At 35.4% G+C, this 27,129-nt stretch overlaps 1 protein-coding gene across 3 annotated transcripts in view; it reads right to left on the reverse strand.

The window, feature by feature from the left end:
- Nucleotides 1-4,575: 4,575 nt before the first annotated feature.
- ARB2A (ARB2 cotranscriptional regulator A) overlaps nt 4,576-27,129 on the reverse strand; it is a 440,538-nt gene continuing 417,984 nt past the window's right edge. For 2 of the 3 annotated variants that reach the window (XM_063087443.1, XM_063087441.1), the window contains 2 exons: nt 7,410-7,548; nt 4,576-6,733 (listed from right to left, as the gene is read on the reverse strand). In XM_063087443.1, coding sequence (XP_062943513.1) covers nt 6,709-6,733; nt 7,410-7,548 — 164 coding nt within the window. In that variant the 3' untranslated portion in view covers nt 4,576-6,708. Of the gene's footprint in view, nt 7,549-27,129 lie in introns of all 3 variants that reach the window. The other variant, XM_063087442.1, reaches the window with a different exon arrangement.

Genomic DNA, 27,129 nt, shown 5'->3' on the forward strand with positions numbered 1-27,129 from the left:
AGGAAAATAATTCATCTTAAATGTTTTAATCATGAAAGTCTTACTTAGCCTCGGCAAGTTGAATCCATGTGACAACGAAGGAAAAGGACTTGAATTCAAACAGCTGACACAATGATCAGTAGCAACTGACAGCATCTCATTTGATATTTGATATCAAGCACTAGATCAATATTTGTGAGATCAATGCAATTTTAATGGTTTTCTTACAAAACTATGAAAACCAAATTGTGACACTCTTTGCTAGGGTTATTTTTAGAGCTGGTTATTCTGGGGGATGATATTAAGTAATTTACTGAAGCAAAGAAAAAGAAAAAGAAAAAACAAAAAACAAAATAAAACAAAAAACAACAAAAGCCACCACAACAAAATATCAATATTTCTTCAGTTGATAAATCCTGATTATCAAAGTATCCAGAAAAGGTGTGAACATTTATTGGAAAAAACAGCATTTATTTAATTATGGTTAAAAAAAATATGACAATAAGCCTTTGAAAATTATTTGGAGATATGTGAAGAGGAACTGGATCAGAGATACCATTTTTCAGACACAATGAGATTAGCTGATACTTGAGAAAAAAAAAGAAAGAAAATGATAAAAAGAGAAAACCTAGGCCTTTTAGCTAGGGTCAACTCTCTCATGTGTGGGATTCAGTGGGAAATAGATTTTCTTTATCCTTGGCAAAGTAAAAAGCCAAGAGCCCTACCTGATACTCTAAGTAATGTTCCCACAAAGGTCAAATAGAGAAAAAATGTAAATAGATATAAATATTGTCTATTACTTTCCTTAATAGAGTTTATGCTTTAAAAAAAACCCAATTAATCTAACTCACAGACACATAGTTCCTTAACCTATAGTATATTTTGACTCATTTGCTTATCAACTCATTTTGCTTGATAAAAATGCTAAACTTGAATTTACTTGTTCTTACAGATTCAAATTTGAGGAATTTTTACCTAGAGGGATCCAAGAAGTTCAGTCCAAACAGCAATTCCTGGGGAGGGAGCTGATGGGGGTGTGTGGCAGAGGGAGTGTAACTAGGTGAACATTTCAGGAGAAGAGTAATAAAGGTGAGATGCGGTGACCCTAGGTAGTGTTCCTGGCAAGCAGAAATTTAAGTTTTTAGGTTACAAGAGTAAGAAACTGTCTTTAATTTGTAATCCAACTTTAAAAACTTGGGAAAACTTGGTTTTTCACTTGAAATAATAGTAACAGTTTAGGAAATTTCTGATGCCTGACCTAAAGACCTCTCATCCTCCAGATATAGAATAAAATACTTCAAAACTATGCGAAGCTTATAATTTTTCCTCAAGCGTTTCTTATTTCCTGATGCTTTTCATAATGACAGTAAATTACCTGATGAAGAAACTGGCAGATCACTCACTTCAAATAAAAGGTGTTGTATTGTATGCTCTTAAATGAAATTCACGTCTAAGTCCTTTTGCAGGATTAAATCACGCACCTAGTATATTCCTTAAGAATCTAGGTAAAGGCATTTTTTCCAGGATTTTAATAACTCCACAAAAAAGTCACTCTCTGTATGTGTCTCTCTCCTCTGTTGTATTTCAAATTTGGCTATAAACTAAGGACATCAGAGTTTAAATCAATTTTTCTTTAATAAAATAAAGCCAACCTTACACACTACATACAGAGAATTTACAGATGCAACTGAACTTGAGGCATTTAAAAATATTTATTACAATGCCTTCCAAATTTGAACATGAAAAATTTAACAGAAAGTAAGTTACAAACATTCATGATGACTGACATATACCGAGCAACTACTATGTTACAGCCACCGAAAAGACATAAACATATTGTATATGTTGTCTGAATATTTCAGGTGGAATGGACAGGAACGGACATGCCCCATGCATGCATGTGTGTATGAGACATATACATATATATGTATATATACATATTTTTCTATTAAGTCTTAAAAAAAACCACCCTGAGTTATTTCAAAGAAGGAAATGAGCTTTATATTCAATTGTAGTTAATTCGGACTTCATTTTTGCTAATCATAATTTGACCAATAATTTTTCCTTATAACATGAAGGACAGTACTTAGAATATAAAAGTTTAGTGCACCCAAAATGCTGCTCTTCTTTAGCCACTTTGAAGTAATACTAGTGAGTCTACGATCCAGATCTACATGTTAATCTCTAGTTTTGCCTTCAAACAGAATTCAGTTACAAAGAACTTGGAAAGATTTTGAATCTATTCAGGAGAGGAAAACTCTTTAATTTTCTGAGGAGTAAAAACTCCCCAAGAAACTTCATATAGCGTCTTAGATTTTGCTTAGCATACGTGATAAAACATTGATTGTTGCAGTTTGGTGACCCATGAAATTTGGGGGTTAGTTTTCTCTTCAGACCAGAGCATATAATTATGCAAATAAAGAGCTGTCACTGATCTAGTGAAATACTCACAAACACATTGCACTCTGAAATTGGACAGAAAAGTGAAAATGGTTGGTGATGTGATGGTGCCATGTTTTTTTTTCCTGCCAAGTTTCTATCCAAGTTCATTATTCAAATTGTAAATTTTAAAAAGAGACATATCATTCTTGGGATTTTGGTTGTCTTTTCATTTCAGGTTCTTTGCATTGGTACTGCAGGCTGGCCACAAAATACAGTTCAACATTATTTTACCTATGACAGTTTCCCATATTCTGCAACAAAATAGTCAAGGAAGAAAAAGCTGAATGAGCTGAAAAATACAGGGCCTCTAGATTTCTTTCTAGAAACATGTTTCTTGTCTATTTCAAACAGAATTCAACTCCAACAATACAAAGAATATAGTGAAAGGTTTTTCACAATCTCAAGGCAAAGAACTGGGAAAAGTTGCCTGGAAGGCCTCATGGATTAAGTCAAATTTCCATTTGCAAGCTTTTTACATTCAAGGGGAAAATACTGGTCAGTGTGTGATGTCGACTTAATGGTCAAACTTTCTGTCAGGATGACTTTCTCCTATCTAATGATTAAAGCCAACTATATAATATTTGGTGACTTTAACCTTTGTGGTTCATTTCACTACTCCTCTAAAACCTTTGTACCAAGAATTAAGAGTTCTTCAATCTAATCATGCTCTTTGGCATCGAGGTCTCCCAATGCCAAAGATACCACTGCACAGGCTGTTGCATAATTTTAGATGTCTTGGAGGGTCCCACTGATGAAATCTGAGAAGGTTCATGTCAAACCACTGACTGCTAAAGACATCACTACATGAAAGATCAGTCGTGTGAAACTTTAAAAACATCGATCCAAATGAATCAATTAAATCAACATTCATCCCTCCTAAGTGTGAGGTTTAAAACTATCATTGTTGCTTTTTTTTTTCTCCATCCCTACATAGATTTTGAGATAAACGCTGGAATGCTTTGATGGCTACTTCTATTCTCAAATCTCCGTTAATCGACTTTGTGCTATTTCCCTCTTTTCAACATCTTCCACATGGTGTACATTCTTTACTTTTAGTACAGTGCATGACAGTTGCAATGCTTTAAATCTAAAACCTCCTAACAAAGCTGACGCTTTAGGTAGGGTAGCTTTAAGCTCTGTGAAGTGTTGATTAAAAACCCTTTCCCAGACTCAAACTGATCTTTTTGGAGATTAATAGAATATTAGATAAAAGGAAGACGAACAATTCAAGAGACTCCCACTCAGTCATTCTATACAAGGAAGGAAGGAAGGAAGGAAAGTATTCAATTTTTGAAAGGGAGTACCTCCTGGAGTCTTTTATTTTATATTATTACAGCCCCTAATCAGTAATCATAAAATAACCACCACCTATTATACCCCGCCTTTTTTTGCCACCCATATTTCAAAGATGAGATTGGCTCACATTTATTTAAAGACACTTTTCTCCACAGAGGCATGGGGAAAGTTTTTGAGAAATTTTTACACTTTTTGTAATAGTAATTTTTCTTAAATGAATTAGAATTACAGACACCAACAGGAACCTGTCAGTTTACAGTAAAAACTATGATTATAACAAAAGACACACATGTTTGGATTGGAACTCCAGATAATCCAGAGAAACATGAAAAAAAAAAATCTAACTAATACCATACCCTCTCGAAGGAGTTACAGGTTTTAAGGAAGGAATAGCTGTAACGTAAACATAAATAAGCTATTTTCAGAGTGGACACAGTACATCAAGGACCTATATACAGGAATTTGGGAGCAACTGAATCTCACCATACTCCTTTAGAAAACACATTTATTTATAACGTGCATTAAAGTTTATTTTATAAAATAGCTTAATGATGGGTTGTTCAAACTTCCTTGTTAAGAAGATAATTTAGATATTACAAACAGATGTCCTAAAAATGTTAGCTTTGTGAAAGGTGTAAGCCAAATAGTGACTCAACTGAAGTTAGGACATTATCTTATAGCAACAATAACAGTAATAATAAGTATCTAGAAGGTTAAAGTGCTGATGAGTACTGTCCCATCATTCCTTTTACATTTTTGCTTTTAAAACCTCTATACAGTTTGTGAACAAAGAAACTTCTGAGCAAGAATAATACGCCACTGCTTGTTGGGAAAATTGCTTTTATTTTAAAATGGTAAGCAGAAATATATAGTATATAGGAAACTCCTGTGCTTTATTATTATTTCATATAAATAATAATGCAATCCAGGTTGAAGCACAAGGCAGAAACTTGAGAAAAGAACAATTATTACAAGTAGATGGTTTCCCTTTCAATATCCATGAAAACTTCTAACAACTGCATGTTTAGGTACCTCTAGAAAGCTCCAAAATAATTATCTGGCTTTTAAGTTTTGACAGCATTATTTTGAATCTGAGATTTATCAACAACGCCTTTCCTATTCCATTTGCTCTAAGAACTAAGTATATAATTACAATAAAAAGCCTGCATCCTAACTTTAAACCTCTACTCTCCTAAAATCCTGCTTAAAGAAGCCAAAATGGGGAGGAGATCAGAACAGAAATATCGTTAACACTGGCTGCCCCCAAGCAGGCGGGCTTGTTGTTACTTCAAAAAAACTGAGGTGAACAATATTATTACATTTATACCAACAGACCCATAATCAACAGGTTAAAAAATCTTACGAGTAATCTGGTCAGTTATCAGTTGGTGGTCTGAAAAAGTTTGCTTAGCTCCCCCTGGGTTGCCACAGCTCGGATCCACAAGTAGAAATTACATTTACACAACTTAAGTTTCCAAATAACTCTCTATAGATAGTTAAACAAGGCTTAAAAATCCAGTAGTTCCAAAGTATTAAAGGCAATTAAATAGTGATTTACTCTACTTACAAGAAAGGTTTTAAAAAAGAGAGGTGAGAAAATTGGAAAGAAGAAATAGACTTAGTTTATAATAAGCTGAGCATATTTACTTTGCTCTAATTCAGCTGCAGAAGCTTCACAAATTTAGCATTGCACAAGTGTTGGCTTTTTGAAAAAATACTGTAAAATTAGTTTCCTGTGAACATTTCATATACTGAAAACACCACACAATTTATAACACTTTGAAAAACATATTCAATCCACATCAATTCTCAAACCATCTCACTGGAAGATACCATTATTTTATACAGTTCACCATTACTTCTAAAATAAGAAAGAGTGGATAAAAATGGTCAGTATCACAGACCAATATGCTTGACATTGTTGGTGTTTCATATTTCAAGCCATCCAGGAGCTAAATATAATGTCATTTTGATTTTTCCTCCTGTGTTGTTTCTACTTAAATATCACCAAAAGATATGCAGATATGACCACAGGAAAAAGATTAATTTGCCACCACTAAAACTATAGAAGTAATGAACGTATGTGTATGCCAAACACAGCATGAGATATTATCAGTTTTAAAACTTGCTGAAATTGGTTCACAATATAAAAACATTTATCCATGAGGTGGTTGATTTTAAGTTATTTTTCTGAGGCATCAATTCTAAGTCATTTTGGGTACATTTTATCTTGTCCTCAAATAAGGCAGGCATATTAATTGCTGCATACACTTTTTAAAAAGAGGAAAAATATTAAATTCAGATCCTCATCTATTAGAAACAGTCTTCACTAGGTAATTAAATTCTTCAAGTAATTAAAAATTGATAACGTTAAATTTTAATATTTTAATTTAAAAGTCAGCAAAAGCTTAACTTATTTTATCTCTTGGATTTCACAGTGTTGGCCAGATCTTAGCTGGATTAGAATACTTAATTGTTGAAACTGTAGGGCAAAACCCTCCAGAAGAAGTGGAGTACTAACAATTATACCATTGGACTCAGAGGAGAAAATCTGTCACAAGAAGTCTCTCTCTTCCCGTTTGAGCAGAAAACTGAAGGACTCAGTTTAGCCTCACTTAGTCTTTTAGAAGGAAGACTCGAGAATACAGTTCATTTTCCTGACGACGATAAAAAATTCTAACCCTAACGAGGCCTAACTCCAAGAAAGCTCAGGATAGATCATTCTAGTAAGGATTAACGACAATAAACTTTCTCCACATCAAGACTGAAGAAGCAAAATTTAAGTGTTATCTAAATTACAATGTCACTCAATATATATATTTAACAAGTCAATTGTAATGATAAAGTTGGAAATTGCATTGAAAATGGGACCTTTCACACTTAAGAGATTTCATCATTGTTTTAGTTTCAACGTCTCTTCTGAAACTGGAGACCTGTAAAATCTCACATTCGACTGACAAGAATTTTCAGCAGTAATGCGGGTTCAGTACTTCACAGACTTTTATGCATTTTTCTTCTGGTCTCGAAATAAAAACACATCGTTAGGGAGAGAACAATTTGCACTCCTAAAACTACATAGTACATCATAGCATTCATGTTCTGAATTTAAAGTTGGCTTTTCGGGGGAGGGGAGGCGGGGGGGCGGGTAGGACTTCCTAAGAAGAAAAGAGAGAGACAGAGAGGCATAAGACGCCCTCGGGGAAAAGCCTAGTCAAGATGGAAGTCTGAAGTCTAGAATAAAATTCAGCTCCTGTGCAGAGGGGGAAATGGACACGATCGCGGAGGGGAAGGAGCGGCGGCTGCGCTGCGGCGGGCGGTAGGACCGCGCAGACGCCGCGCGCCCCGCAGCGCCAGCGCGGGCTCCGTCAGGGCAATTAGAGGCGCCGGCGGCCGCGCCGGGCAGGGCGCTGTCAGCCTTAATCTGCGCGCTGACGGGCAGCGCGAAGCCCGCGCTCAGCCCGCAGGAAGCACGACCAGTGAACCCATATTGCTTTGACAGTTGCACTCATCTAGAAATAATGCAAAACGCTATTTAGATGTATATATCACGACCCTGTGCTCTAGGACGAAAACAATCTAATGAGGGGCTGGGAGTCTGCTCGCCGACAGCAAGCAGTTAGGAGACGCGTGGATGCACGCTCGAGTGTGGGTCCTTGGCTTCCCCTCCCCCGTCTCGCTCGCGCTGCTCTTACAGCTCTTCGTGCTTTATTCGGTGGGAGCGTCGCGTCAGAGCCGGCTTGAGGGAACTGGTCTTTGCCTCAGAGGCGTCAGTAAAGAATTTGAAAATAGACGGGAAGCTCTTCCAGGAAGTTAGCTCGTGACGGTCGGTGCCTGCAAAACACCACAGATTCGGTTAGGACGGGGCCTCGCTCAGGGCCGGGTCCCAGACCCCGGGAGCCGCGCCCCGCCCCGCCCCTCGAGCCCGGGCCCCGCGCTCGGCCCCCGCCCCTCGCCGGCGCGCGTCTCCGGGCGGGCGAGGCCGGGGAGGGGAGGCCCGGCCGGTGCGCGGCTTCCCCGGGGCACACCCATACCTGAGCGTTCACTCAGTACCACCAGGGCTCCGAGGAACGCGGATTCTGCCAGGTCAAGTGGCGATGCGGGGACCTCGGGTCGCCTCCGGCCTGAGTCCCCATCGCGCTCCAGACGCGGGGACGCGGCCGGGCCCGCCCAGTGGGTCGCCCGAGACGCGGCCGGGCGCCCCCAGGGCCTCAGCCGCTCCGGGCCAATGGAGGTGCTGGGCGGGAAGGGCCACTCCCTCTCCCGCCGGGAAACCACCCACTTCCCCAGACTCGGCGCGCGCGGGGATTGGTTTCCCCTGCGCGCGGGATCCGGCTTCCACACCCAGCCCAGAGCAGCCAAGTTTCTTGGCTTCCCGAGAAAAATAGATCGGATTTTTCTTGCCTCTCCCGGAAGCTGTGCTGTTAGACATGACTGTCTCAGTGAGGTCACTGAGAACAAACCAAACGGGACGCTTAATGGAGGACCAGCTTCAAAAGAGACCATGCCTTGAAGCAGCCTAGCAGGCGACCTTTTTACAGATTTTAGGAGGCAGATTTAGAAAAGCTAAAAGGTTGTTTCAAAGTAGTTTCTACTAAAACACCATCTAGGCCTCCTATTTTGTCAGGAGGGGTTCAACTTAGAAAGTGCAGGTTAGCTGTCAATTTATGGTGCTATTTTATTTTACTATAGCTTTTTAATGTGGCTTCGATTTAATACTAATGTACAGTATTTTTCAAATCAAATCTACATTCAATGTAACACACGCAGCAAATAACATTGATGTCGACATAAGAATAGATAAAACAGATTAATCTATTTTTGACTACTTGTGATGGCTTGTATCATTTTACCGGCAGCTTCATAACTGGATACTTTTTAAATTAAAAAATAAAAATTATGAAGACTTTCATAGAAATAATGAATGAATAGCTTGAAAGAGTTCAAATCTCTTCCTAGATCACTCAATTATACAGAGATACTGCTTGGAAGTCTCTGGATTCAGGGCCTCTGTCTGATACTTTAACATTGTTAATGATAATTCTTTAGTCTGTAATAGTAGGTCATTGCTATGGTTACTCTACAATGGTGCAACACTTTGCTTTCCCCTTCAGCTATTCGCTGAGACCTGGTAACCACATTTGTTGCCTAGCAACAGTTTTGTGACAGTATCACAATCTGGGAGTTACAACAATAAGGATGCTATTGCTGCAGTCGTCCAGAGAGCAGAAAGCTACAGTCTGCATGTGACTTAGCTGTGGGATGTGGCCCTACTACAGAACCCCTCTCTTTATAGGTGCCTACACGAGGATGCTCTCTATCCCCCCCTCCTCTGCAGATTGGCCTTATGCACCTGCATTTGGAACTCAGATCCAGTACTGAAGTCGTACGCTTGAGAAATGTCCCCGACGTTACTGTATTCAGACTAAAAAATGAGGTCATGTCTCTATTTGCTTACTTATTTTGGGCAAATTCAATGTTAATCAATGAGAAGGAGGTATGTGTGTAGGTTTACCCTGGTAAATCCTAAAGCGCCTAATTGGATTTTGACAGTTCTTAACAGAATTCTTGGGGAAAAAATTATATATATGCCCAACTGTATTAATAGGTGTGTAAAATTTCAAGATTTTAAAAATATATGTAACATCCAGACATTTTTATTATTATTATAATTTTTACTGATTTATTCAAATGACAATCTTAAAGGATTCTTTTGAATTTCGAAGCATTTATATGCTCCAAACCTAAGTGAGCAGTTCTAGATATGCTTAGACATGCCTACTTGACATAATATTTTGTGGGTATATCTAGAAGGGTGCCCAGTTTCTGGACAGGTCTATGATATGTCTGTCTCTATTTCTATAGTGCTTGCAACCCTAGTTTCAGTTCAATAATAGCTACTGAATTGCACTTATAATGATAAAATATTTTAAAATCAATTGTACTATTTCCTTTTGAAAGATCATTCTTCCATTTGAAAGATGCATGTTACATGGCACAATAAGCAAAAAAAGAAAGAAAAAGAAAAGGTGTTAATTGTCTCTTTTCCTTCCCATTTCCCAAGCTTCCAGCCACATTTGGCATTTCCTGCATAGTGATCACACTTACACCTACCAGTGTTACCAAGGCTATGATCAATTTGTAAGCTTTCTCAGGGAACTCCTCTCATAATTCCTCCCACCCCTTGAAAACCAATTCAATCTATGAATCTAGAGGGACCTACGGAGTCAATGATCTGAAGCAGTTTTAACTCCTTTATTTCTTCTTTCCTGGTGACAATCTTTTTTGAAGGATGAACAAATTTCCCTGGTAATAAAATCATTACAAAAGTTTTTTAGTTTTAGCTTATGATGACTCAAGCTTGATTAGTCCTGGGCTAAAAAGAAGACCAAAGTCCCTGAGATAACTGAGTATCTGCACTTACTGTCAACATTTACCCTGGCAATTTAAGAGTATAAATAATGAGAATGTGTGCTTCTGTCAGAGGAAGGGAAATTGCTAGGAGTAAGTGTAATAATAAGCAAGGTAGGTTAGCAATTGAATTACAGAGAATGGGGTGGAGGACGGAGAATTCTCCCTAAACTAAGGAATGGTAACATGAATATTTTATATAAAAATGTCTTTCTTTTCTAAATTTTCGGAAGTGGATTTTTAATAATTAAAAAAATTAGCATTTGGAAGTTGGATAATTGCATGTCTATCTTGTGCTGCACATACACATGTCAAGAACATATTTGGAGACCATTTTCAAAAAGTCAGGGTCAAAGTTCAGTGAAACTATTTACAAATTAATATGAAAATCTACCAGTGACAATGGTCAATGAATGGAAACTTTCGAGAGCAGCTTTAGCTTTCTAGTACTTAAAAAAAACCCTCACTTTAGGGAATGTTAAGAGTGATGCTTTTTATTCCATCAGTACAGAAACACTAGGCCATTAAATTATTCATAAAAGAATATAAAAGGTGAAAGTTTAGGCCAGTCAAAAAAAGCAGCTATTTATAAGCTGCAATGATGTGGAGGTAGCAGGGAAACTAGTCCATTTTGCACTAACCATGTTATCTGGAAGAGATTAATGTAATTTTACAGTCAGGGTCTGGTCTTTTCTCTACCACAACTTTACCCTATCAAAAGCCTTCCTTTTTAGGAACCGTGAATTTCTCTCCACTTTTCAACCCCCCATTTTTCTAATCTAGAGGGGTTCACACAATGTAAGGAGTAAAGGGTTTTCCACATTAAATATCTGCCAAGTTCTCAGGGAATGATTTCTGTATCCTTTTGGATTGCCAGACTTGTTCTAACTGGAATGCAGTTCCTTTGGGGTGATTTCAGTTTCCTGATCTAGAAAATCAATTCAGTACAAAAGTAAAATGTAAAGGATCACAGTGCTTCAATTTCAAAAAAGTATCTTTACTTAGTCTCAATCAGTGGTTCTTAATGGGGGTGGTGGTGGCCTCTAGAGGCATTTTGGAAATTTGTAGGGATATTTTTGGTGGTCAAGATGATGGGAAGGTGCTATTGGCATTTAGTGGGAGGTCAGAGATGGTGGACATCCTGTACTTTGCAGGGCAGTGCAGCACAATGAAGAACTGTTCTGCATCCCACATGTTTTTCAAATGTTCCACAGCTATTCATGTAGTTAAAAAAATCTGATTATAATGATATGGTCTTAGAATTTAAATCTGTTTTTACAAATAATGTCAAAATACTTTTTGCATGAATTTAATATACACTGAATTATCCAGGAATGCAACTACCATGTAAATTAAAAGATGTGTACTTTATGTCTTTCAGAATATTACCATGAGTGGTTTACTTTAGGAGAGGATCTCATCACTGATGGCACCACTGCCCATGGTACTGGAGTCACCAAGAAGCACACCTGTATCAGCCTATGTTTGTAACTGTCAAATTCATGATGACTCTGTGCACAGGAACAAGTATCTGAAGACTTTATTATGCCTGTTCATGTGGATTTGCCTGAGCACTTTAAATATTGAAATGCATATTTTATTATGTATTACTTTTATTCCTTCCATATGTTAACTAGAGAATTTTAATGATTTAACAATCTTGTGAATACGTAGATTATGTTATCTCTAGAATTTATTTCAGGATAGTAAAAGCACTGCGTAATATTTGTTATAAGAGGTAATCAAGAGTTAGCTTAAATGGAATGAATAGGTAATTCTTTTTTATTACATAAGAGACTAATTCTCCCGATAATCTGAAACCTACTCCAGCTATGTATTTTATCCTTTTACAGAGCAGAAAATACCTATCTTTTATTTTTTTTATGTTTATTCCACAAATACCATCTGTCAATGATGTTACTCATTGTGAAATAACCAAAAGGCAGGAGATCTTCCAATTAAAATAATACATGGAATATTTATCCTTGACTTATCACTTATGTCAAAAAATGAACTGTAGCAAATTTCAAAGCAGTAAAGATAGCACAAATGGTCAAAAGAATTAGGAACTTTGAGTATGAAAGATTAAACTATAAATCATATGAGAAAGATCAAATTGCTAAAATGTGTCATTTGTTTTCCCAAAAGACTACACATTTAAGAAAAAGTGTCTTGTAATGGAACTGACAATGATAAAGGCTACATTCATGTTACAGCATTTAGAAATTAAACAAAAAAATAATTGAAAATCACACTGAGAGTGGGATGCTCAAAGAATTGGATAAGGGAGATGGAAACAATACTATGTCTTCTGTCTTACCTATTCCACTTACTTCTTCCTGTGATGACTCAATTGCAAGTGTTTCTTACAAATCAGCCTTATCCTCCTCACTTGATCTTAGTGCTTACAACTCTTTTGGGGGGGGGGGGGGAATATGGTGGTCAAAAACTATGCCAAAATAGGCTACTGAGTTAGCAGCCAAAATCCTGATGTTTGCTTTGGCTGATGTATACTACTTTGAAACCGTACCTCATTTTATGCAGTAGATGCCTTAAAAAGTTATATGTAAATATAAGTTCTGTAAATAGAATATTTTAAAATGAAGAAGTGGGTAGTTTACCTCTCAAATGAATCCCTTAATAAAGTGAAGAATTCTCTGGGAAAGCAAATAATCATTCTTCAAATAATATTACACACACACACACACACACACACACACGCCAATCATATTTGCCAGAGATAGAGTTTATTGGTAAACAGTAAACAGTAGGTAGTAAACAAACTGATGGATAGTCTGAGTGTAAAGTAACTTATCACCAAAAAGATAATTTAGAAGAATTTCTTGGTCAGCAATTCACTATTCTAATTATTGCTATCACTTTATCTTACATGGTCCTAGACAAGAAGGTTGTGGAATAATTTCAACAATCTATGCATAATTAAAATCTTAGGATCTGGCCTAAAATAGGGAATATCACTGCTCACGAGGTCACCTTTAATGTGAAAGATCTTTTTTTATATCTTTGTTTCAGGGAGGAAAAACCCCCAGCATATGCCTCTAGCCCCTCACTTTGCCTCCCCCCAAATGCCTAAACAAAAGAATGCCTTTTTATAGTAAAAGGTAATGAATTAACTTTGTAAATTCCTATGATAAAGGAGGAAATAAACTAGAAAGATATGAAACATTAATATTAACAGGATAATATATCTATGATATTTCTAAAATGACAAAGCCTGATTTTAAAAATTGATCCTTAACAAGAAAAAAGAAGTATGGGCAGTTAGGAAGTAATGAAGACCCTGTCAATATAGCCATGTTGATAATAACAGGTAAGGGAATTATTTAGAAAATCTGATATATAAAAATCAGAAGGTCTGTAATATGCATTATTGAGTTCCAGTGGGATTAACTAATGAACTTATGAGCATACCAGCAGTTATTTTTAGAAAGTTATAAAGAATCAGAGAAATATCAGAGCACTGAAAAATAATATGCCTTCTAAAAAGAAATAAAACATAACTACTAAAATTCATTTAAAAATGAATTCTAGAGCTTCTAAGAAGAACATCATTTTTTAAAAAATAAAATACACACTTACCAATATCTGAACAGAGAAGGGCTGCTAATGGAGACCCTCCAAGTTAGAAGGGACAGTGTGAGACTGCCATAGTGGGGGGTGGTGAATGGGGCAGGGTGGAGTCTGCATTGAGACTGTGTAAGGGAAACGTCAAGTGCAGCTCAGTAAACATGTTGCGATGCTTTGTTAAATTACCTGTGTAAGATATAGGCAAGTCTCTTTCCATTGCTAACAGGGCTATAAGCCCATTAAAGTGAGAGTGTGTTGAGACCCTAAAGGCAAGAAGTCAAGTTTGACTAGAGATAAGAGACTGAAACAAAGACATAAAATCAGTGGTAGGACTTTTAGGTCATTTGCAGCTTCTGGGGCAGTCTGTACTTTCCTCCAGTACAAATGTCCCCCCAGGTGGGTCGAGGGGTGGAACTCACGGCAGTTAAGATCCAGGCAGACAATTCTGGGAGTAAACCTACTCTTGAAGTAAAGTAAATGGCTTGCAGTAGTTGTGAGTCTCTGACATGGAACCTTGGCAGATCTTTCTAATCAACCTCTTAACCAATACAAAATGGATGCATTTTTATTATTTCAATTGCCTATTGAACCCAGACACCTGGTGCAGAGACACCTTTCTTTGGTTTTTAACTCTTGTCTCATATACTACTCTCAATGTTGCCACAAGGCCTGGTTCTGGGGATACATTGTTTCTCTTTCACACTTGAGCCTAAGTGTGGGCAAATTTCCCTTTTCTCAGCTTCCCTTTGTTATTTACAAAAGTAACTTTACTAAAAGATTTTAAGTGAACACAGCACTAAACAAGGGAATGTGAACAATCATAAAATAGTTATTTCCCTAAGTACAGGTTTCTGATTCTAACACTCCCAACACAATCAGCAAATGTTTTTTACTGGTCCTCTCGTTCCTTCAATCTAAAATAACACTGTCTGAGAGGGCTAGTACAACGTTACAGGTATTTTGTCAGGCTTACCTTTCTCCCAGCTTCCCTCTCTGTTCTTAGGTACTATGGTTGATAGTTTGCCCGTGTGTGTGTGTGTGTGTGTGTGTGTGTGTGTGTGTGTGTGTATGTGTGTGTGTGTGTGTGTGAGAGAGAGAGAGGGAGAGGGAGAGGGAGAGGGAGAGGGAGAGAGAGAGAGAGAGAGAGAGAGAGAGAGAGAGAGAGAGAGAGAGAGAGAAGGGAGAGGTGAGACAAATGAATTGCAAAATGTTTTCCTTATTTAAAAACAAACAAAAAAAACAATTAACTAGTCCAAATATCTGACTCCTCTGTGGTCCTCCTATCTCACTGTGGGTTCTACTCTAAGGGATATATTTTTGGGGCAGATAGTTTTCCCAAAGTTCCTGTGATTGATTAATTCATACATTCATACATGTATTTATTGTATACCAGGCACTGTTTCTTAAGGCTGGGGATGTAGTAGTCGACAAGGTATATACATAATTGCTAGTGGGAGATGACAGAAAATAAAAAGTAAAAAAATAAACATGATAATTTAAGAGTTAGAAGTACTATGAAGAAAACACAAAAGGAGATGTGAAGAGAATGAAGGGGAGGATGGGGTGGGAAGGGGAAAGCAGGCCATCAATTTCAATTGGGTGGAGAAGACTTTTGACCTGAGACCTGAATAGCAAGTAAGAGCCACATGAAATTCTGGAGGCAGAGTGCTGAAGGCAGAGATCTGGAAGAACAAGAGCAGGGGCTTTAAGGTGGAGAGAGATTGTCACAACTGAGGAACTGAAAGGCTGGAGTGACTGCAATGTAGTGGGTGAGGGAAAAGTGATAGAAGATGATGATTTAGAGAGCTCTTGCGACCATGGCGAATGATTTGAATTTTATTCCAGGTGCACTGGGGGCTGTTTGCAGGGTTTTAAGCAGGGGAGAAATATAATCTGACTTGCATTTTAAGGGTACATTGGCTGGTATGTGACAAATGGATTATGGGGCATTAGAAGGATGGATTTAACCCTTCCTAATTGCATTTACCAATTCCTCCCACCTCTAGAGCATTCTCTAGGGCTCACTCTTCTACACACTTCGGAGTACAAAAATTCACTTACTGCTAGTTCACATATAATAAATAAAATCAATTATACAGTAACAGTAATATGCAGTTAAGAGCTGAAAGACAGCCTAGCAAAATATGTCATAGTAGGAAATAAAAAATGGAGTTCAATTAGAAATGTTTGCCACAATTCTGCTCCTATTATAAAAGTGGTTACTTGTGGTTTCTTACTCCTTAGAAGAACTGTTGTGTGGTGTAAGGTATTGGGATGAGGAATACACTGTTGTGGTACTCCATTTCTGCAAGCAGTCCAGAGGTAACTGGTGGATTTACTCTGCAAGTAGGCTCTTCCACTGAGTTCATCATTTCTATGAATGGACGCAACGCTCTTAGCAACTCTACCTCAAATTCGCTGAGTCATCTTTGACTGCTCTCTCTCTCTCTCTCTCCTCTCTCTCTCTCTCTCTCTCTCTCTCTCTCTCTCTCTCTCTCTCTCTCTCGTTGGCTGCCTCCTGATCCAATCAGTTAACAAATTCTGGCAATTATACTTCAGAAAAGTTTTTCTAATCTTTCTTTCTTTCTATTCCCCCTGCTATATAGAGTGATTTAGATTTAAAGACCTATCATTTGGAGTCCAGAAACTTCCTAAGTCATTTCACTGCCTTCAGTCTATTCCATTCTATCTTGAACCCTGCTATTATCAGGTGAAAAATTCTAAAATATCATTTATGTCATATACCTCTTCCTCTCTTCAAAAATATCCAATGGCTCCCTGGGATATATCAAATTAAGCAGAAGTTCCTTAGTTTGGTTTGAAGTTCTCCATTCTCTGGCTCTAGCTTTTTTTTCTGGGTTTATTACAATTCAATTCACCTTCTGTAAGTTTCCCCTATCCTCCCAGGTCTAGCTCAGTTGACACTCCTCAAACCTGAAAGTTTATGCTAACAATGTGACCAATGAAACTGGTCAATGTGATTTATGGTGGAGGCTTTGGACTATGTGGTATCAGCTCAACCTCTGGAGGCTCTGGAGACTAAAGTTAGCCATGCAGATGGTCAACATGTCAACAAAACTGAGTTCCAATTAAAAAGTCTGGATATCAAGACTTCAGTCAACAGCCCTGTTTGCAATACTTCATGTGTATTCTAACACATTGTTGCTGGGAGAGGACAGTGCTGTCCGTGATTTGACTGAGAACGGACAACTGGAAGCTTAGGACTCTGCCCTATGTGTCATTTCCTTGGCTGATTTTAATTGGTATCCTTTCACTGTAAAAAGCTGTACCGTAGGCCTTAGGACTTCAGAACCTTACATTTACAAAAAAAATCTTTTTGGCATTATGATAGGAATTATGTTAAACTCATATACCAATTTGGAGAGAACTGACATCTTTACTATTGTTGAGTAATCGAATCTATGAACATATGTCTCTTAGCTTTATTTTTTTAGTAATGCATATTTGTTGATGTTACTATAAATGGATCTATAAACATTTTACTTTTAACTGTTTGTTGTTGGTAAATAAAAATTCATTTAATTTTTGTACATTGATTTTGTATCCAGCAACCTTGCTAAATTATCCTTTTCATCCTAAAAATTTATCTATAGATTTGGAATTTTCTACATAAACAATCACATCATGTGTGAATAATTTCAGTTTTGTTTCTCCTTTCAAATTTTCATATTTTTATTTCTTCCATTTATAAATTTAAGAAGACTTTAAACTATAAACACATAGCTGCAAATGTACTCATACCATTAATTAATGAGAAGAATATAATATCACACAAAGCAAATTATTATGAACAACATAAAATTGGAATCAAGTTATTACACTTTCTATTTTGTTCGATTTCTTAACTATGCACTTTTAAAAGACGTAGCTCTGTCAGATAGTCTCATTCAATTGCTGACTACTGGTCATAAAAGCTCCCTGTCACTTTATGACAGATTCTGACAGCTTCTGGAATGTCAGTTATGGTCCTAACACTGTGATTTCTTTTCATGCCAGTTAAGGTAATGTAGAAATAGACTACTTTTGTTATAAAGTCTCTAGGTCTAGAGCTGTCTTCACTCTGTCTGGCACTACTTTAATTTTGCTCCCAGTTCTCTTCCCACAAGCATTTCCTCTCTGAAAGCCATTTTTAAAAAATACCACAATGCAACTGCCTTTTATTATGGCATGAATTCTTAAATGATCCTGAACTTATTTATGTGACACCAGTAATACATATAGAATAACATCTTCCATTAAGATAAAAATGCATTGGTTTTAAATTAAATAATATATTCACAAATGTGTCATGTAAACATAGTAAATTTCTACTGTTGACTAGTTTAGAAAATAACATGAGAACATATTAGACAAAACTGACTACTCGATACCAGATAATATAACAGAGTATCAGGATAGAGAGAATTTATGAAAAATTAAACTGATGCTAACGAAGTTCCACTAAGAACAGATTTATGATAAAAATTGAACAAAAGATATGGCTAAACAATTACTAGAAAGGGTTATAAAAACCGTTTTCAACCATAATCCTTACTGCGTCTATACTGAACTTCATCTTAAAAACTTTAATTGGGCTTTTCATATAGGCTTTTTTGCATTTGTCCAGATGACCCACAGGTGGAAATCTTTCATTAATCCCCCAAAATTAAATTTTCTTCTTCTGCTATTAAATTTACTTCTGGGTTTGTAAATATTTACAGTTTTGGTGTTTGAGATATTGTAATGAATGTAAAGTACATTTTACATGCGTTACAGACTTGGGTGAGAACCTATTATTCCCATTTCTTTGCCTTGTATACTGGCTCTAAGCAGTATTTTAAGTTTGATTATAAGGCTATGACGGCCCATTTCTTCCAAGTGTTTTAAAATTACGGTCAGAATTCTTACTCAGATCTTGTTAAAGTAGCAAAGGATGGGGATTATTTCCCAAAGAATCTCAAACATATCCTTTGGGTATCACTGTGGGTGGATGGCATCTATTATTTTATTTCTATTCTACACAGAAAATTTAAAAAGTCATACTGATAGGAAACATTGTGAATCTACTTACAAGATTAACTGAGGTGGGGGATTAATCTACATATGAAGAAAGGAAGATGTTGGCTTCTGAAAGTAAGATGTTTTGAACTGGTCAGATTTCAATGCTTTGGGGCCAGCAATTTATATCCATGAGCAGAAATGCAAGATTGTGGAAAACTTTCCTAAGAGAAGATGTAAACAAAGGAAAACCTATAGCATCAAGGCAAAGATACTTTAAGAATCCCAATAATAAGGAATGCTATAACCTACTTACAGAAAAAAATATTACATTTAAAAATTCTAACAAAGAGGAATAAGAAATGATAAAACTCTACAGTGATGTAATAGTAAAAATTTTAATAGCATATTAAGAATACTAGTAGTAAAGTTACCTTTGCTTGTTTATTTAATAGTTATTTATTCATACCCCATATTGAAAGAAGCATCTGAAATGACATATACACATTATAGTAGAATAAAAGAAAAGAGATGAAGACTAAAGGGAGTAGAGAAATGTGATGAAGGTAGGGATAAGGTAAGGACATGTACAGGTGCCGAATGATGACCAAAATTTGACCCTGAACTTCCTTTTGATAAGTACAAAGAGGGCAACACAGCTGATTATGATTCACTGCATGTAGATTATAAAAGCAAACCAGTTATGGAAAATAGTTGCTTTTTACGAATGTGTCATCAAGGTAGACTTACGACACAACACCAAAGAAGAGAAGTACCTCAGAGGAGCATCAGGATGATATGTTTCAGGTGACTTTGATAGTCTGTGCTAGTCTGGCTTGCTGAAGGGATAAAATCAAGCACATCTACAGGAACGGACAGACTATATATCCTTTAGGCAATCATACATCAATATTACTTTAATTTTTGCCCAATAAAAATTGTGCAACAGAACGTTTGAGGTTATATTCTCTGTCAAGAACATGGATGACAGATTATTTTTGCTATTTTTGGGCACATTAATATACTTTAATGTCCACTCCAGCAATTCTGAAGCCTAACCAGGATATATGCCCAAATAGATGGCTGCTCTACCTACAAAAAGTGGGGCAGTTGTAAGGGAGTCCCTCAGGAGAGGAAGGATCAAGACCTTCTAAAAAAAAATACCTTTGGGTTCATGCCTAAATATAAATAGGTTATAGTAGTCCCAAATTAGACAGCATGTTTGTAAAACTTTCTGCCTAGGTATTACTCTAGCCATAAAACATTATCAATAACTAGTTCATAGAGTATGGAGAATTTTGAAAACTCAATTTTAAGCAAGTAAATTTTAAGTTGTAATATGGTTGTAATATGTACTTCTAGTAATTATCATCACTAAGAAATAAAAATGAAAGTTCAAATTAACTGAGTATTTATTATGTTCCTGGCATGGCACTTAGCACCTTCACACACTAATTCATGTACCCTGAGAATTATCTTTCAAAATATGTAATATTATCCTCATTTTGCTGATAAAGAAACTGAGGTCTGGAGAGGTTATGGAACTTTCTAAAGGTCACAGTGCTTACTAAATAAGAATATAAGCTCCATGAAGGCAGGGACTTTGTTTTGATGACAATTTATGCCTATTACCTGGGGCAATGCTTGACACTTAAGAGTCACTTAAGAGACACTTCCCAATAAATGTTGAAGTAGCTGAGTCCAAATCCCGGGGTCTTAAACTCTACAATACAGGGCTACTAGAATATAAGCCAATTGATGGTTTCAGTTTAAGGCAGTTTGATTGCTTATTTTTTTCTTAAAGTAACGAGACCTACTGCATTTACTTCTTATGTTGGTATAGGAAGTGGGAAAATAATAGCTACTTTTGGTATACCAATGTGGACTTTTAGAAGCGATTTTGGTGTAATCAAGATTTTATAAATATTCTCTATATATCAATGTCTATCTATCTTTATCACAACTGTAGACTAACCTTTAAAGCACCCATGAAAGTTCACAGTTACCCCTTGTCAATCAAAGTAGAATAAGATTTCAACATATGGAAGGCCCAACAAGAGAACAGCCCCAACTAGAAAGCATTTTCTTACTGATAGGTAACCAGTATAGCATAGACAAAAAATAATACAAACATTTAATGCATTTTTCTATTTAATTTCTGTAGGCTTTTTCTTTCCTCCCATCATTCCCTTGTCAATTTCATCCTTTAGAGACAGACGAAAACCTGTTGTAAGATCCACTTTTCCTGGTAATATGTTTTTAAAGATGGCCACAGAATACAGATGTTAGCATAGTAGCCATGTCACCAAATAAAATGATCCATGCCACAGTGATATGATATAGAGCAGTTAATGGAAAACAGAAAGTGACTATCAGTGTCATAGGTTAGCACAATACTTCTAAGAAATTGGCATATCTATTTCTTTATATTCATATATCACCTTTTTTGCTAAAACAGCACCTTGAATATGTCTTGAATATGGGAAGATGACCATTTGCTCATAGCTGACTATAGATAGCAATCTTTGATAAGCTATGAATGCAAACGTATTGGAGAAAAGAGACTCAAGGTCAATGCTTCTAACTTTAAATAGCTAATCAATAGGTCATTTCCTAGACACAAGGTTTCTGTGCAACTATTCCAGCTCAGTATTTTCAAAAAGAATAATTTTCTTCACCATAGCACAATAAACTTGTTGTAGACTTTACAACAGAAGGCAATATTTTTACTTTTATATAACCCACATCTCTTCCTGACATGGAAGAACAACCAAAAGGATGAAGGACAGCACATGGGTCTTGGTGAAATATACTGAACTGTAAAAATGTTGTTTCTTATCTTTAAGGGTGAAATAGAAAAAATGTTAGAAATCTGAGATGATGCAACCACAAGACACTAATATGTAGTAAGTGAAATAATTATGAAAGAATGTTTTTGAATTTTGAGGAAAAATTTTCACTTGACTTTTAAACTTGTATTTTATACACGTAAGAGAAAACATTGTATTTATAATCAATAATACTTCACACTTTATTTCAGAATTGCATTTGACTCAAATATAACATTTATGGCCACAGAGGAAATATCTAACTTACTCAGAAAAGTGACTCTCTTGCAAACTGAAATTGTACATAAAGAAATCAGTTCTAGAAAAAAGGGTTTCATTAAAAGTCAATTTTAATATTCACAACTACGAACTTAATGCATAATTACATATTTTAAAAGAGTATTATATACTTGAATTTTATCAAATTCTATAGTAAGACAAATAAGATGTACCACTATGTAGTATCAGTTGCTCTTCAGTCTAAAAAATTACCTCTAAAAGTGGCTGGAATAATCTCACAAGACAAATTAAAATTTTCAAATTAAAATTATTTTAGATTTTCACAAGGGGGAAAAATAAGAATCTTCATATCCCTTAATCAGTATAGCCATGTCATTCTTGTATTATTTAATAACCTCTCATGCCAAACAGAAAAAAATATTCTTTCCTCATGAGGTCTCTGATGAAACCTTTTAAGTGCTGAAGTTTCAGGCCCCAGAGCAAGATTCTACAAATTTAAAATCTCTAGAAATGTTGACAGATGCTTAATTACAGTGTTAAATACGGTAACAAACACACATAACTTAAATGGATATTTTTATGAGCAATTCTTATTTAAAACAACTTTGGAATTAAAATTAATTTGTAACTATGTCATTCTTAATAAAATTGCTCTGTTCAGCCAGTGTTTTCTCTATATTTCTCCTTACCTAAATTCTTCACAATGAATTGTCTAATTTTTGCAAATAAATTCAAACATAAAGATTTTCTTTTGGTTAGAATCTCAAGTTCCAATTTTTTTTAAAAAAAATATCATAACATTTAGTGATATATCATGTATAGTAATGTGCTTCTGATATTTCAGATTGATATATATAAAAAAAGGATTTGAATTATGATATTCTAAGAAAATGAACACAGAAGTATTAAGTTTAAAAATAAAATTTATTTAAGAATAATTTCGAACTTACAACAAAGTTGCAAGAAGAATACAGTTAACTCCTTAATATCTTTTACCCAGATTTTCCAGTTTTTAAAAACATTTGTCACATTTGTTTTATCATTCACTCTTTCACTTTGTGTACACACATACAGACGGTCCCTGACTTACAATTTTTCAACTTTACTATGGTGTGAAAGCAATATGCATTCAGTAGAAATTGTACTTCAAGTATCCATCAACTATACTGTTTTTCACTTTAAGTACAGTATTTAATAAAATACACGAGATATTCAACACTTTATTATAAAACACTTTTTGTATTAGATGACTTTGCCCAACTATAGGCTAATGTAAGTGTTCTGAGCATATTTAAGGGTACGGTAAGCTAAGCTATGATGTTTGGTAGGTTGGGTGTATTAAATGCATTTTTGACTTACAATATTTTCTACTTATGATTGGTTTATTGGGACATAACCCCATTATAAGTTGAGGAGCACCTGTATGTATGTATATGACATACATTTTTTAAATGAACTATTTGAGAGCAGGTTGCAAATATTATGCCATTTAGTATGTATTTCATAACAACATGAAAATTCTCTTATGTAACCACAGTACAGTTATCAAATTCAGAAGATTTTTACATTGATATGATACTTTTTACTCTACCATTTGTATGACAATTTTGCCAGTTGTCCTTATAGCACTGTTTACTCTCTAGTTCAGAATTCACACCAGGATCACATATAAAAACTATTGAGATTTAATAATTATTTCCTTTTATTTCCATCCATTTCTATAGGCTTTTAAAAGTTTTATTTTCTGTCTTTTAAAAGGTAGTTTTATTTAATTTCAATCTGAAACATTAGAATGAGAACAGTAATCCTATCACTAAGTTTTATGACATTTTTAGAAAATCAACATAGTGAAAATGTAAGAATATAATTAAAATATGTCTGACTAAGTTTATCTATCTACCACTGAATAACTACATTAAATACCCACTCTGTCACTTTGCTGTTAGCCCTTAGAAGGTTATCTGTAGTAAAATTAAAATTAGCAAGAGATTTGATGGAGAAGAGATTGAAATCAGTGACTAAAGTAAAGTTTCCAAAACATTTGAGGCTTATATTTAACTGTGGTAATTTTCTTCTGTACCCATTAGAATTAAATGTATACATTGATGCTGAGAGTTTAGACATAGTGTACATAGCTGAACTGAGGGACTTAACATTTAAGATCTATTTCTGGCTATTCTGTCAATATGCTTGAAATTCTGGTTAAGCCATTTAATTTTGGTTTGTCCCAATTGCTTTATTCCTAAAGGCAGAAAAAATACTGTTTGCCATACAGAAAGGTAAACTAAGACTTAAGATAGTTAATCTACTGAAATTGTAATATAAAATGTAGCAAAAAAGCACAAGCATATTTTATTACAAAAAGTCACCATAAAAAAATCATTTGCCCAGGAGAACAAAGAAAGAACTTAACTGCTCTACCTATGGTTGTTACAGAAAAAAGTAGAAAACACAGATAAGTAAAAAGAAAAAAATTAAAATCTCCAATATCCTACCTCTCAGAAATAACAATTTGGAATATATCCTTTTAGACATTTTTTTCCCTACACATTAACATACACTTTATTATTATTATTTTTTTGTTTGCAAAATGCATCACTTTAATAATGACAAAATTAACCATATTTTAGTACAAATGCATTTTTAAAAAGATACTGAGAGTTCTTTTCTGGTAATCAGTTAACCCTCCCGTTAATAATTATAATAAACTCTAGACAAAATATAAAACACAGCTAATTGATGGCATTAAAGAGCAACCAAAAGCAGGCAGAATTGCAGGAAATTAAACCCTTCAAAGAAGGGATCTACACTGGGTGGTCCTTCACTGTAGAGAACTTGTATTTCCCCATGTGCAGGGTAGTTAGAACCCAAGCAGAAGGTTGAAGTTTTATTGGCTTGAGGTACCAATGGATGGAGTTTGAGGATGTCAGAATAGCTGAAAACCAGGATGTGAACTTTCTCAGAAAAGGAATCAGCTATAGAGTGAAATAATTCCAAATTCGCATATAAATTTCTCTTAATTTTCTGGCTGGATTCTGAACTGTGTTTGTATGGGGAAGACTCCAAGGAGCTGGTAGAAGTCTACAGCTGAAAAGCTGAAGAACCTGAGCAGAGATCTAAGTTTCAGCCCACCATAGAAGAGAGAGTTTAGAATTTGAATCTTGCCAAATTCAAGAGGCTTGATAAAAACCTTGGGCTTTCCACTGAAGCCCAGAAGGATCATTCCATAGGAGTAAAAATGATGTCCTGGGTCTGAGGGTTTACCTTAAAACTAAGAGCAAAACTCACCATAACAAGCTGTAAAACCATGCCTGAACCAGTTCGAGGTCATGAGCCAGTAATTTAAATGCCCACTAGAACAAAAACCAACACCCTTCAGAAGAATATGACAGAATCCAGAGACTCAACAAGTCGTCATCCACAATGTCCAACATACAATAAAAACTTACTAGGTATGCAAAGAAACAGAAAAATGTGATCCACAGTCAAGGGGAGAAAAAGAATGTAAAATATAATAGAACAGGCTAGAAGATGACCCAGATGTTGAAATTAGCAAAGACTTAAAAGCAACTATTGTAAATATGTTCAAGGACTTAAAGAGATGGCCATAATGAGCTAAAGACAGAGTATTTTAACAGAAAGATTGAAACTATTTTTTTAAGAAAAGAACAACTAAATGGAGATTCTAGAACTATTAAAGATTATATCTGAAAGGCAAGTTTGCTGGATGGGCTTAATAGCATATTGGAGAAGACAAAAAAAAAAGCCTCAGGGAATTGGAAACTGATAATGGGAATTATCCACATAAAGAGCAGAGAGAAGAAAGATTGGGAAAAAAATGAAAAAAAGCATAAATGACCTGTGAGACCATACAATGCCACCTAATTAATGTGTAATTGGAGTCCCAGAAGTAAAGTAAAAAGAGAATAGGGGAGAAAAAAATATTCAAAGAAACAGTACTCCTGAATGCCAGATTTTGTGAAAAGCAATTTATAAATCAAAGAAGCCCAGCAAATGCTGAACAGGATAAATACAAAGAAAACAACAACTAGTCATATCATAGTAAAACTACTAAAAACTAAACATAAAGAAAAAATCTTGAAAGAAGCCATGGAAAAGACACAGTACTACCACACACTGCTATGTAGTGTGTTTTTATTATCTGTAACAATGATACAAATGACAGCCAACTTCTTATCAAAAACAGTGTGGTCCAGAAGACAATGAAATGGCAATTTTAAAGTACTAAAAGAAGAAAAACAAACTCGTCAACCAAGAATTTTATATTCAACCAGAGAAAATACTTTTTAAAAATTAAGATGAAATTTTCAGATAAACGAAAACTGAGAGAATTTGCTGCAAAGACACCTGAACTACAAGACACAACAGAGGAAGTTCTTTAGGCTGAAGGAAAACAACACCAGATGAAACTTGAAGCTATAAGAAGAAATGCCCACCACTGGAAATGGTAAAAATAAGGGCAAAACAAAGACGACCATTTTTCTTCTGCTAATTTCATTAAAAACACAACTAAATGTTTAAGGCAAAAATTATAACAATGTACTGTGTGGTTTTAATGTATATGGATGTAAAATACATGACAATAACAACAGAAAGGACAAAAGGATAAATGGAATTATACTGTTGTAAGTCTCTTACATTTTATATGAAATTGTACAATATTAACTCTAAGTAGACTATGATATGATAAGGATGGATTTCCCTAGAGCAACCATTAAAAAATAATACAAAAAGGCCTAGCTAAAATTACCTCAGAGCAATTAAAATATAAAAAATATTTAACTCAAAGGCAGAATAGGAGATAGAGAAGAACAAAAAAACCGACTGGACAAACAGAAACCAAACAGCATAATGGTAGACATAAACACAACCATAACAATAATTACATAGAACTTAAACGGACTAGATATTCTAATTAAAACTAAAATTAAAAAAATAATAATCAAAACTGTAATACCAGATGTTGGTGAAGACGTGAAGCACTTCAGTTAGAGTTCTCATATATTACTCACAGGAGTGTAAAAGTTACAATCACTTTGGAAAATTATTTGGCAGTTTTTAAGAAAGTAAAACATATATATCCACCCCATGACTCAGCACTCCCATTACTACCTATTTATCCAATAAAAACAAAAACAAATGTCTACAAAAAAGGTATGTATGAAAATGTTCATAGAAGCTTTATTCATAATAGCCAAAAACTGTATATAGTCCAAATCAACAGGAGAATGGATAAACAAATAGTGATATATTCACAAAATGAATACTACTTAGTAATTTAAATGAATGAACTAATGATACATATAACAGCTTGGATGAATCTTGAAAA

This window comes from Cynocephalus volans, chromosome 2 (genome assembly GCF_027409185.1).
Source record: "Cynocephalus volans isolate mCynVol1 chromosome 2, mCynVol1.pri, whole genome shotgun sequence".
NCBI classification, from domain to species: Eukaryota; Metazoa; Chordata; class Mammalia; order Dermoptera; family Cynocephalidae; genus Cynocephalus; species Cynocephalus volans.